The sequence below is a fragment of the Stomoxys calcitrans genome, chromosome 1, assembly GCF_963082655.1.
Source record: "Stomoxys calcitrans chromosome 1, idStoCalc2.1, whole genome shotgun sequence".
In the NCBI taxonomy this organism is placed as follows: Eukaryota; Metazoa; Arthropoda; class Insecta; order Diptera; family Muscidae; genus Stomoxys; species Stomoxys calcitrans.
The window spans coordinates 252,682,262-252,695,264 of record NC_081552.1 but is presented as its reverse complement, the minus strand read 5'-3'; the positions used below and the strand labels follow the sequence as shown (position 1 = coordinate 252,695,264).

The 13,003-nt window shown below is 42.0% G+C and overlaps 1 protein-coding gene across 1 annotated transcript in view; it reads right to left on the bottom strand.

The window, feature by feature from the left end:
* Positions 1 to 10,909, bottom strand: part of LOC106089354 (eukaryotic translation initiation factor 5B) — a 94,903-nt gene extending 83,994 nt beyond the window's left edge. The window contains exons 1-4 of the mRNA XM_059371063.1: positions 10,588 to 10,909; positions 8,981 to 10,338; positions 7,458 to 8,907; positions 7,254 to 7,386 (exon numbers count right to left, since the gene is read on the bottom strand). Coding sequence (XP_059227046.1) covers positions 7,254 to 7,386; positions 7,458 to 8,907; positions 8,981 to 10,338; positions 10,588 to 10,658 — 3,012 coding nt within the window. The 5' untranslated portion in view covers positions 10,659 to 10,909. The remainder of the gene's footprint in view (positions 1 to 7,253; positions 7,387 to 7,457; positions 8,908 to 8,980; positions 10,339 to 10,587) is intronic.
* Positions 10,910 to 13,003: the final 2,094 nt, after the last annotated feature.

The window sequence follows — 13,003 nt, the reverse complement described above, 5'->3', positions numbered from 1 at the left end:
AAAGGCGCATTTAATGTCCGATATCGCTGAAATTTGAGACAGTGAGTTGTCTTAGACCTTTCGACGTCTTTCTTCAATTTGGCCCAGATCGGTTCGGATTTGGATATAGCTGCCATATAGACCGATCGTCCGATTTAAGATTTTAGGCCCATAAAAGCCACATTTATTACCCGATTTTGCAGAAATTTGGGACAGTGAGTTGTGTTAGACCCTTCAACATCCTTCGTCAATTTGGCCCAGATCGGTCCAGATTTGGATATAGCTGGCATATAGACCGATCTCTCGGTTTTAGCTTTTGGGGCCATAAAAGGCGCATTTATTGTCCGATATCGCTGAAATTTGGGACAGCGAGTTGTGTTAGGCTCTTCGACGTCCTACCTCAATTTGGCCCAGATTGGTCCAGATTTGAATATAGCTGCCATATAGACCGAACTCTCGATTTAAGGTTTTGGGCCCATAAAAATAACATTTATTGACCGATTTCGCCGAAATTTGAGACAGTGCGTTGTGTTAGGCACTTCGACATTTTTCTGCAACTAGACAAAAATCGGTCCAGATTTGGATATAGCTGCCATATAGACCAATATCTCGATTTAAAGTCTTTGCCCCATAAAAGGCGCATTTATTGCCCGATTTCACTGAAATTCGACACAGTGACTTATATTAGGCATTTCGACATCCGTGTCGTATATGGTTGAGATGGGTTTATTTTTAAATATAGCTACTAAAAAGACCAATATTTTGCTATACACAATTGAACAATGACTTGTACTTATAAGTATTTGGTCCAAATCGGAACATATTTCGATATAACTGCTATGGGACATAAGGTATGCAATTTTCACCGGATTTTGATGAAAGGTGGTTTACATATATACCCGAGGTGGTGGGTATCCAAAGTTCGGCCCGGCCGAACTTAAGGCCTTTTTACTTGTTATATATAAGAAGAAGATGCTATCAACAATCAAAATTTTGTCAAAAAAATTTTTTTTGGTCCATAAAAACAAAATCATAACCAGTCTCATAAGGCTTTCACTTTTCTTGAAATAGAACTCTTTGACCTTTAAACTCCTTTCGAAAAAGAAATTAACAAGTCATGAGAGAAATGATACTCGCCCTCGCTTTCTATTGAAAATATTGTCAAATTTTGATTTCATTACAATGAATTAATCATAGCAATACCTTTACCCTACGAGGGATATGAATACGTGATTGTACTTGGGTTTTCTTTTTTCCATTAGGGGTTACATAGTAGTTATCGCCAATGCAGGCAACTGATATGGTTATAGGTATGCAGGTACATACATACATAGATATGCATCATATATGTAATTAAGACCCTACATAAATTTGTATAGACTACGTATATGGACATGGTTCTCTACACATTTAGCAAGCAAAACCATTTTATTGAATTTTTTTATTTGCACAATACTTTTGCTGTTGCTATTGCCATATATATAAAATAAAACAACAAATGCCAAACGGAAATACAACCGGAAGTTGAATAATCCAATGAGACTGCCACACAAAAATGGTATCAAGAGTTGTAGGTATGTGTGTATGTAGGTAGGTAGTAGATAGATAGATATGTATGTATGTAGGTACAACATCCCTATGTTTTTTTTGTACATGCCTACACACATACATATTTATAGATATGCATATATGTATGTGCGGACAGACGACATCATCCATATTTATGGAGGTTCTTTACCACTATTCATTGGCGACCAGAGAAAGTGGGCACTATACATCATCTGTTTGTTGGACTTCCTAACTGATCTAGCCCAGCGATCGATTAGACTTACAAATCCGAGTGAAGAGACCAACATTTATCTGCAGAAACAACACAACCCAGTACAAAAGATGTACAGCAAATAAATACAAACAAAAAAAAAATGATGATTATTCTTATGACTGATGTTGTTCGAACATGTGACATATGTCATAGTCAACACAGATGACGGTTTTTGCACGGAGTGATTCAATTGTTGTGGGTGTGATGCAGTATCGAAGCGTCGGCATCATAGAGTTCAAGGCGTTCAATCAACAAACGAGTGGAATTCATTTAGCCAGACATTTTATGTTTTTTTTTTCTTGTGGTACGTATACAGCCAGCTAAATTCAAATTGAACTTCTACTATGTACACCAAGCTACAAAATAAAATCCATAACAGCATATGACGACGAGAATTATGTACAAAGATCTATGAGTTCTCTAAAGAAAATGAGTTATAACTTAGTAAAATCCCCTTTTAGATGCTATAACGGCATTTAAATCAAATTTTAAAACTTTAAATCGATTTTATGTTTTACATTGTATCGATAACCGATAATCTACTAATTGTTTTGCTTTGCTTTCAATATTCGCACATCTGTTAGCTGTCAAATATAACACAAATTACAGCAACTGCATTGAACGAATTTGGCGCCAAATTGTTCAATGCGTTGTTTTTGGCAATGTTAAATCATTTGATTAATAATTTTATGAACTAAGGTTATTAGAGAAGGTAGGTATTCAATAAAAATATATGTTTGTAATCTGTGATTATCTATTTTAATAGAAATACCTTACAGAAGTTAACATTGGTGATAGCAGATTTGAAGAGCTATATACTATTGGGTTGCCCAAAAAGTAATTGCGGATTTTTCATATAGTCGGCGTTGACAAATTTTTTCACAGCTTGTGACTCTGTAATTGCATTCTTTCTTCTGTCAGTTATCAGCTGTTATTTTTAGCTTGCTTTAGAAAAAAAGTGTAAAAAAAGTATATTTGATTAAAGTTCATTCTAAGTTTTATTAAAAATGCATTTACTTTCTTTTAAAAATCCGCAATTACTTTTTGGGCAACCCAATATGTTGTTGTAGCCCCATTTTCATGAGGAATTGGCGATCCTCGTCAATCTCTTGCTCAAGCAAGCATGCTCGTTCCGGTCCAAAGAACCGATCACCACGGGAACAGGGCGGCCATTGGTTATTTAAAGGCGCTAATAACTCGCCTTGTCATATCAAGCATTATAGGCACGCAAGATGAATTAATAAAAGGTGCAATCATGCGAACAGCTGAGTACAATTTTTTAGTTTTTGTTTTGATTTTGCAGTAAATCCAAAAGTCATAGGCTTGATATCACAGCTGTGATATTTTCCTGAAATCTTAGCAGAATGTTCTATTTGATCCGATATTCAACACATAAGCAACAAAACAGTGTTATAATGATGAAAATACATATATAAAACACATTTGAAGAACATAAGTTGTAATACAAAGTTTATTTCTAAACCACTTTGACATTTCAACTTACGGCATTTGCCACTCAAGGTAGTTTCCTTGGGGGTAGATTTTTGTTGTTGTGCTAATGACCCTACCTTTTAGTTGCACAATGATAGGCACGCAATATTTGTGTAAAAGCCGGTCCCGCCCGACCTCTCACAGGAACTCTCCTTTTGATACCGCAGATTGTCCGCGACTGCCGTTGCAGCTATTCCGTATGCTCGCAGCTAAGCTCCTCCTGACACCAATAAACAGCACACAGATCGGAAACCCGGCACGGGATGGCTGTGAGCACACAGGCCGGAACATTGAGGTCCGATTGGTGTGGTGTTCATTGCTATCACGAGAAGCTTAGCTGCGAGCTACAGGGCGCGTCCAGAGTTTGCGGATAGTGGAATACTCCATACGGAAGTAGCTGCAACAGCAGTCGCGGACAATCAGCGGTATCGAGCGGAGAGTCTCAGTGAGAGGTAGGGAGGCACCGGCTCTTGCACGAATACTAAGTGCCTATGATACTCGATATGACAAGGCGAGTTGTTGGCGCCTTTAAATAACCAATGGTCGGAAAGAGCTTGCTCATCTACAGGAGCTTGACGAGGATCGCCACCTCCACAACAACAACACAGATCGTACCTCAATGTTCCGGCATGTGTGGTGCTCATAGTTATCCCGTGCAGGGAAGAAACCTAATGATACAACCAAGAGTGTCGAAATGCTACTGAAACCAAGAATGCGGAACACAGAGCAACTCTGCAATCAGCAGCAACGCGCAAGGAGAGGTATCTGGAGAAAAGGAGAGGGAATAAAAGTCTATTCTGCAGAAAGAAAAAGGAAATGGAAAGACGTGAGTGTGAACGAGTCAAAATTCAGGAAATTTAATCAAAAAATTAAACATCAAACCGATGGCTTTGGTTGTTGTTGTTGTCACAGTGTGTCGTACACCAAGGCGGCAACCCTTGCCGATGAAGGGTTCCATCGGGTCAATTCGGTACGTACAACCGACTGCCATGGGATTGCTTTGGTGCTGGCACATCGTCCTGATAGTGGTGCTTGGGATATGGAAAGAATATTTTTCTGTCCGACAATGGCGGCGAAGGGGATACCGCAGAACCAATCCCTTATAATGGTATAGAATGTTTACCTCCGAATGTAACAATGAGGTGCAATTAGCAGTTAACCGACTGAAAAACAACAAGGCAGTAGTAGCCGGCGGGTTCCCCGGTAAACTATTTAAGACCGGAGGCGACACCCTGATAAGGCTTATGCATCAGCTTGTCTGTGCGATCCATGTCCCGTACATCATTGTAGGAGATGGCCAAGCTTACAGTCCCACCATTAGTGGCCTACTGTCTTGCCACAATCGTCTGATTCTAGAAGCCTTTAATGCGTATCGCGTTTCATGGCATTCTCTCCAGCTTGAAGGATTAAAAGGAGGTACAGCTGTTCGCTAAACATTTCCATTGAACTCTTCATCGGCTAGGGCTGCCGCCTCAGTGTACGTTCGTTCGTTTTTTTCGTCATGGGAGAGGCACATCCGGGAGTGCCTTCTCCGCAAGCTTCTGGTCCATGCCGGTATTGAAAAGAACCCGGACCCTGGTTCTGTTCGGTTTGCCAGAACCGCCATCATCATCGGTCGGTGTCGGTGAGGTGTAACCGGTGCATGGAGTGGGTACATTTCCGATCTTGCTCTAACCTCACTTCACTACGGGAATATAGTCATAAGGGATATGTTGCAAGATGCTGTGTGAACATAGCCAGCAGTGGGTCACAAGTGTCGTCACCTTCTGTGTCCTCATAGCCGGACTATGTAACACCACCTCCACCACCTGTAAGACCACATCCCATAATTCTCACCATCGACGGACGTTTATCAATCAGATGAATGGCGATTGGGCTGGCTTCAGAGAGTATACCAATCGCCGCTTAAGTGAACTGCCACCCCCACTGATGTGCTAGTTGCCGAGAAGAAATTCCGAGACATCATTAACGCAGCAGCCGCTCGCTTTGCATCAGACGGTTGAATACCTCAGGTGCGGCCCAATTTACCGGTGCAGGCAGTGGTACTCGCAGACGAGGGTGATGGGATTCGTTGTATGGACCCCACCACCTCTACCTATCTTCCATTCCACGCCCTCCAGATGGCATAGAGATCGTATTATATGCGGACGATTGCACTATCATTGCAACCCTTAATAAGTGTATCTAGAAGTTCCTCATTGGACAAACTGAGTATGTACCATCTACTCCTTTGTTGTCTGGAATACGCTACACATAGGCGGACTTCTCTCCTATATCCGATAGCAAAGACACATAAGGGGCTTCACCCAGAATGAGTTCGTTCCTGCTTCCAGGCGATCATGAACACGGATTCCCTAAAATACACAGCATATCAACAGCACTCACCACCATAGTGACGAATCACCCCACTCTCTTCAATAAGGGGTAGATTTTGGATTCCATTTAAACAGTCGACAGCCAAGTGTGGAGACTACAAAATTCAAAGTCCCCTAGAGCGTTCTTTCCTAATCCTATTTAACATCTTGCAAATTTCAAATTTTGCCCATGAACATTCCACTAAGGAACAGGGGAAAACTTTTATTTAACACCTACCTCCCGATAACAGTTCTTTCCTTGTGAGGTATCGATGATCGGATAAATACATAACTCCAAAACTTGAATTTTTCAGGATTCGTGACCTGGAACCTTTCCTGCGAGATTATCCACCGCACTGTTCACTACCGGAACGAAAGACGATTGCAATCATCCGAAAATTCTAAGGATGGACCTCGGCGCCCCCTTTCCATAGTCAGCCCAACCTTGGGAATAGAAACCTTGTGAACCACCTATAAAGAAATTATTCCACCAGTTGTAAATTACGCAGCTTCAACGTGGGCCGGCCGCAGGACAATCGGTTCAATCCGGTACGGCTGTTCGTAGCGTATTGACCCGATGATGTCCTTCATCAGCAAGGGCTGCCGCCTCAGTGTACTACACTGCACAATAACAAGATCCTTAAAGTTACGTTAAAGTTTAAGGAGACCAAGATCCTTAAAATCAACGAGCTGGAACCCTCTCCGAGACATGTCAGGAAGGACATTGTGTATGTTTGGAGACGCAATCCACTCACAACTTTTTCAAACAAGAAGGGTTTGCTGAATGTTCACCATGATTCTCTAACCAATTTGACTTTATCATACCAACCGAATAAGTTCTTGGTGAGCGGCCTTCATTCATTGCTGATAAAAGGAAAGAACTGCCTAGTAAAACTGCACTTACTAGAGCCCAACTGAGATCCTAATACTGTTAATGCTAAACTCGTATCGCGACAGATAACATCAAACACTTAGTCCGTGGTAAATTGTGGTGCTTGGTCATGGGTTCACGGATGCGACTTAAGGCTATCCTTCTTACTGGGTTACTCTCGGAAAATCTTAAAAAACTGTCGGTTGCCAAACCCAGCGCAAACTTTTCTCATGTTTTTAGTTCAATGATAAGTGGTGTCCTATTTACATGATACACGATATTGAAGCTCATAAATATCGCCACTGCTAAGACAGCTCAAACAGAACAACGGCAGTATTCGCCTGTGCAATTTGTCTAACAAGCCTACAGCCTGACATAAACCGGTTGAAGTATATCAATTCCTGAAGCACCCCACCTTAACAATCGCATTTCATCGACTGTTAACATTTATTGCATTTTCCAAACTATTACCCATGCTCCATTAATTCATTCATTCCCAACATTTAAAATCCAACAACGGAATTTACAATGCTTTTTAAACCTGAAATATTTGGTTCTTGTTCGACACACACGCACACATTGGTTACTATTAACCAACATGTATGGATGTTATCTATTCAAAGTTATAACATCTTGCTATATTTTTTTGCTGCCATAATAAACTTTAGTGTTGTTATACACCACCTTTTTTATAAACAAATTTATGTGGCATATCTTTAGGCGCTCTTTAACTTACCGGTATTTTGGATGTTCGCAAAAACTCTAATAAGGCTTCTAATGAACCCAAAGTAGAAGCTTGTACATAAACACCAGTAGAGGCCAATTTAATGTGACTCAAAGCACTCTTCAGTTCGCGAGCTACCTCCTCCCTGAAAGAAAGAAAAATTAAAAGTTAAAAAGTATTTAAAATTAAATAAATATGCCAATAAAAAAACTTTACTTGCATATCTCCACTTCATCTGGTTTATGAGCTATCAAAAGATTGATGCCAGCTATTGCCTTTTCCAAGTCTTTGGCAGCAATTTTGACACCTTGAGCGGCTAACACTTCTTTGTGCTCCACGTATGCATTTTTAACACGTAACTCCTTCATTGGTTGTGGCATTAGCAACGAACGAATTTGGGTAACAATGGGACCATCGGTACCAGCCAATATCATTGTTTGACCCTCACGCAATTTACCATTAATCAAAATGGCATCAATTGTTGTGCCAAGACCAGGAATGGCCTTAACTTCTAGGACAGTGGCTTGCAGTTCCTCCGAGTACATCAGACGTTTAGCAAGCATTTTTTGACAGAACTCCACAATGAGGAACAGGAGATTTCCCATGCCCTCGCCGGTAATGGCGCTAGTGGGCACAAGGGAAATGTAGGTTTTCGGATCTGGATTTTCATAGAAGAGCGCCGCATTGAGACCTTGTTCGGCAAATTGAAGTATAACTTCTTTGGTGCGCTGATTGAACTCGACCTGCGTATTCGCCTCCTGTTCCTTCAGCACATCTCGAATATCTCGACGAGCCATCAGCTTCCAATCATAAAGACGATCAATTTTATTTAAAGCTACAATGAACGGACATTTCTTCTTCTTGAGTAAATTAATGGATTCAATGGTTTGTGGCTCAAGACCGTGCATTATGTCAACTACCAGAATGGCTATATCACAGAGCGATGAGCCACGATTGCGGAGATTGCTAAACGATTCGTGACCAGGTGTATCGATAATCAGCAGGCCGGGAAGTTTGTATTCAAATTCGCTGGAATTACGCACTACCTTCGATTGCTCCTTAATGGCGTCCATGGGAACGTTTGTAGCACCAATTTGTTGTGTAATACCACCGGCTTCGCCATCTTGCACATTAGTGCGTCGTAGCTTGTCTAAAATTTTTGTTTTGCCTGTATCTACGTGCCCCAAAACACACACCACCGCAGCACGTAAATTATCAACTGTGCGTTTCTTTTCGGCCTCGTCTTGGCGTTTAAGAATCCGCCGTTCAGCTCGCAGGCGGCGTTCCTCAGGATCGTTGGCATTTATAACCTCGTCCTTATCATCTAAATCAGAGTCGGAATCTGAGTTTGCACAGCGATCATCTTCGGAGTCCTCATCGTCATCATTATCGTCGTCATCGTCATCATCGGACTCATCCTCTTCTGGGGTGTTCCCGTTTGCGGCCTTTTCATCATTGGTATTCGTTGTGGCCTGTGATACTTCATCATTGGCTTCCTCTTCGGAATCTGTTGCATCCCACGAATCCTTAATGACTTCTTTCTTTTCAGCTTCCGCTTGGGCGGCTGCTTCGGCTGCAGCTTGTTCGGCTTTCAATTCTTCTTCAGATTTAGTCTCTCCTTGTTGACCTGCTTGAGGGCCCTTCTTCTTTGGACGTATGCGAGTGCCTTTACAGATTTAAAGCAATAAAAAAAATCTTTAATAAAATGGACATTTCAAAAAGCTTACTTCGCTGGTTACCTGGTCTAGTTGGTCTCTTCTCATTGGGATCGGGAATTTCTATGCCTTTAGCCTTGAGCGATTCTAACATAGCTTGCGCACGAGCCCTGTCTTCCTTTTGCTTTTTAGTAAGTAGTTTACCTTCGGCCTTAAGACGAGCCTTTCGTTCAATCTCCTTCTGCTTCTTCTTTTCCTTTCTTTCCGCCTCAAGGCGAATAGCTTCCAAGCGTTGTCTTTCACGTTCTTCCTCTTGTTTGATGCGTTCTTCTTCTAATTGCCTTTCGCGTTCTTCTTCCTCTTTGATCTTTTTTAGACGCTCTTGCATTGCAGCTACCATGGCTGCTGACACGCCCTTTTTCTTGCTGTCCTTCTTTGTTTCTTCCTCCTCGGCCTTTTTGTCCTTCTTACCTTTCTTTTTATTTTTGCCGGTGGCTTTGCCCGCCTCTCCTTCAGCCGCGGTTTCGCCCTCAGCATCGCCTTCATTTTCTTTAGCAGCATCTTTGGGCTCCTCTACAATTTCAGCTGCAACAGTGGGTTCTTCAGCCGCAGTTACGGCTACTTCTTCTACAGGTTTTGGCTTTTGTTTTGGCTCTTGGGCAGCCTTCTGTTTGGCTAGCGCTGCTTCACGCTTTTGACGTTCCTTCTTTTCTTTTTTCTTTTGAGCTGCAGTCTTAACAGTTCCACCTTCCTCCTCAATATCGTCACCTTCACCGTCTCCGCCGTCGTTGGTCTCAACCTCTACCGGCTTTACGGTTTCTTTTTGCTGCTGTTTCTTGTTCTTCTTCTTTCCCTTGCCAAAGTCTTCCTCGATTAGATCTTCAGGAGAGACCACATTGGCGGTGGCATCCTTGGGTGCTTCCCCAACGGCATATTCGGCTTGTATATCAGCCAATAGCTTATCCAAATCTTCATCATCATCGTCTTTGCCCTTACGTTTGGCCTTTTTAGACTTTTTGCCGGCATTTTTGACTGCCTTTTCTGGCTCTTCCTCCTCCACCTCGGGTTCGCTTGGCGGTGCCGCCGGTGGATTATGGTCATCATCATCGTCATCCTCGTCCATCAAGAGTTCAAATGCTGACTTCTTAGGAGCTGCTGCTTTCTTTTTATTTTTCATCTTCTTACTTGCCTGCTCTTCCTCATCCTCGCCATCCTCACTGTTGGCTGCTGCCGGTTTGCTTTTAACTTGCAGCTTTTTAACCCCCTTAGAAATGGTTTCAACCTCATCACCACTATCCCCGTCTCCATCGGAATCGTTTTGCTTCTTCTTGGAATTCTGTTTCTTCTGGGGTTTGTTCTTTTTGTTTTTGGCGTTTACCTTCTCCAATTCCTGACCACCGTCGGAGTCATCGGAACCCGCAGCTTGAACTTGCGTTGTTTCACTATAAAAAAGAAAACAAAAATCGATTGTTAGTTTGCTGGGATGCGAACCGCACAAAAACTAAATGCAATATGTAAATTTTCTGCCAAAAAAAAATGACAACAACAAAATAAATGTATACATGGCTAAAACATTTCAACCAGTCAACGTTGCACTTTCACTCATACCAAACATATGATTTTAGATTTTATGTCTGCCACTTAATAATGCAAATTTGCCAACTATACAATTTTAAAAGAATTATACGTACATCTCATCACCAGATGAGGCTTCTGGACCAGTCAAAACTATCTCTTTCTTGCCCTTTTTATTTTTAACCATATTTCCTCAAGCAACTTCAACACGTTTATATGTGAATCCGCAGAATTCAATAAATACACAGTTCTCTGTAGATCAGTCAATTTGAAGCGACCAAGTATTTGGACAATAAATAAGGAGACTGTATGGAGATGATGGATACAAACAAGATCCCGTTTTGTATCCTTTTTGCCAAGTTTTTGCAAATCCTTTCTTTTTGGTTATGTACAAAACGACGTCTTTATACAGCAGCCTACTGACAGAAAAGAACAGATGACAACAACGGTAAGGGTTGCCATGATTTTGTTTTTTCTTTTTGTCTACATAAAGGTAATACTTTTATTGAATAAAACTAAATTAACTAGTTAACATTATAACACATGAATTAAGGCTTTTCCTGGTCCTCCTGCTGACCAAAAAGGCATACTTTATAGGTGCTATGAGACTCCTATGGACTTCCAATGGATCTACAAACATTTGGTTTTTGTTGCTTTGTTTATACAATTTTCGATTTTCGATAGCTTTTCATGCCGTTTTCGATGACTTGTTTTCAATGTGTAAATCGATTTTTTTGTAAAAGGCATCCACTTTACACGATGTGATGTAAATCCCTTTCCAGGATTTATTTATTTTTTGCTTTATTTTGGCACCAGCAGCATGCCCTGAAGTCTGTTATTTACCCCCACATGATACCGCTTTCCGTTTTATGAGCGTGTTAGTTACTTCATGGTTTAAAGAACATATTTTAAAGTGGTTGGAGCAATGATGTGATAATAACGGCCCGGCATGGGATAACTATGATCATCAGCATCAACTTCAATCTGTTTGGTGTTCTTCGTCATCACGAGAAGCTTAGCTGGGAGCTACCGTTCGCGTTCACGGAGTAGTTGCTACTGGTGTCGCGGACTATCAGCGGTATCGAGTAGAGAGTCTCAGTGAGAGGACGGGTGACACTTGCTCTTTCTTAAATACTGAGTGGCTATGATGCTCGATATGACAAGGCGAGTTATTGGCGCCTTTAAATAACCAATAGCCATAATGTTCCCGCGGCGATCGGTCGCATAGAGCGGAACTAGCTTGCCCGCCTATAAGAGCTCGACGCGGATCGACAACTCCACATTCAAATGTGGCTACAACAACAACATAACGGATTTAAGCTTTCGGAAACAAAAGAACAGACCGACTTACCCCATACGCGAACAGGTAAAATCGACCGAATCACGTATTTTCCAACTGTTCCTTAGCATATGTATGGTTTATCAAGGTGAATAAATTGTGTATCCCATGGCATAAATATAAAGGAGAAAATGACCCAAGGCACGCCACAGGAGGGCATTTTATCGCCACTCCTATGGGTGACCACCACAAATGACCTATTACGGATGCTGACTAAGGAGGAATTTGAACCAGTCTACTACGCAGACGATGCTATAATACTTCTAAGGGGTAAGGATCCGACCAGCTATGCAGAAGGGCCGAAAGGGTCTTGCATATGGCATATGACTGGGCTAGACCAAGTCAATGTTTACTCCGAGAAGACTGAAATATACCTGTTCACCAGAAGAGAAAGGTGGGCCAATTTAACGCACCACGTTTCCTCAATAAGACGATTTCGATATCTGACAAGGTAAAATACTTAGGTGTGATCTTGGACAGGGAACTGAATTGGAAGTGTCACATTCAGGACCGTACTGAGAAGGCTCACAAATGCTGGGCACTATGTAGACGGGCCGTAGGCTCGAAATGGGGCCTGAAACCGAGAATAGTCCACTGGCTCTACAGGAGCGGGATTAGACCAATACTTACTTACGCCTAAGTAGTTTGGTGGACTGCTATGGAGAAAAAGTGCAACATAAGGACCATACGACAGGTTCTGAAAACATGTTGTTTTGGCATAGGCGGAGCGATGAGGACCACGCCCACTAGGGCACTGGAGACTATTTCAGATATTCGACCCATTGCCATTCAGATTAAGTATGAGGCAGCCACTGCGGCTATGAGACTTAAGGCGATGGGAGAATGGATTGAAGATGGGTGCAGCTCATACCATCGCGGTATAATCGAGGCGACGATAGGAAACCTGGAAGGAAGGGAAGAGTTTTCCGAACGGATACCTGAGGTGAACCTTGAAGTCGGAATGCGTGAAATGGTGTGGTGCTAACGCAAGGACGTGAGTGTGAACATATTAACGGACAGTAAAATTGCCATAAGGGCAATAACAACCAGGATGGTAAGGTCACGAAGAGTCTTGCAGTGTAAGAAGATTAACGCCTTTACTGAGGATGGCATCCTTTGGTTGCCGGGCCATAACGGAGTAAAAGGATATAAAAGGGCAGACGATTTGGCGGTGAAGGCCAGAGGACTGCCGC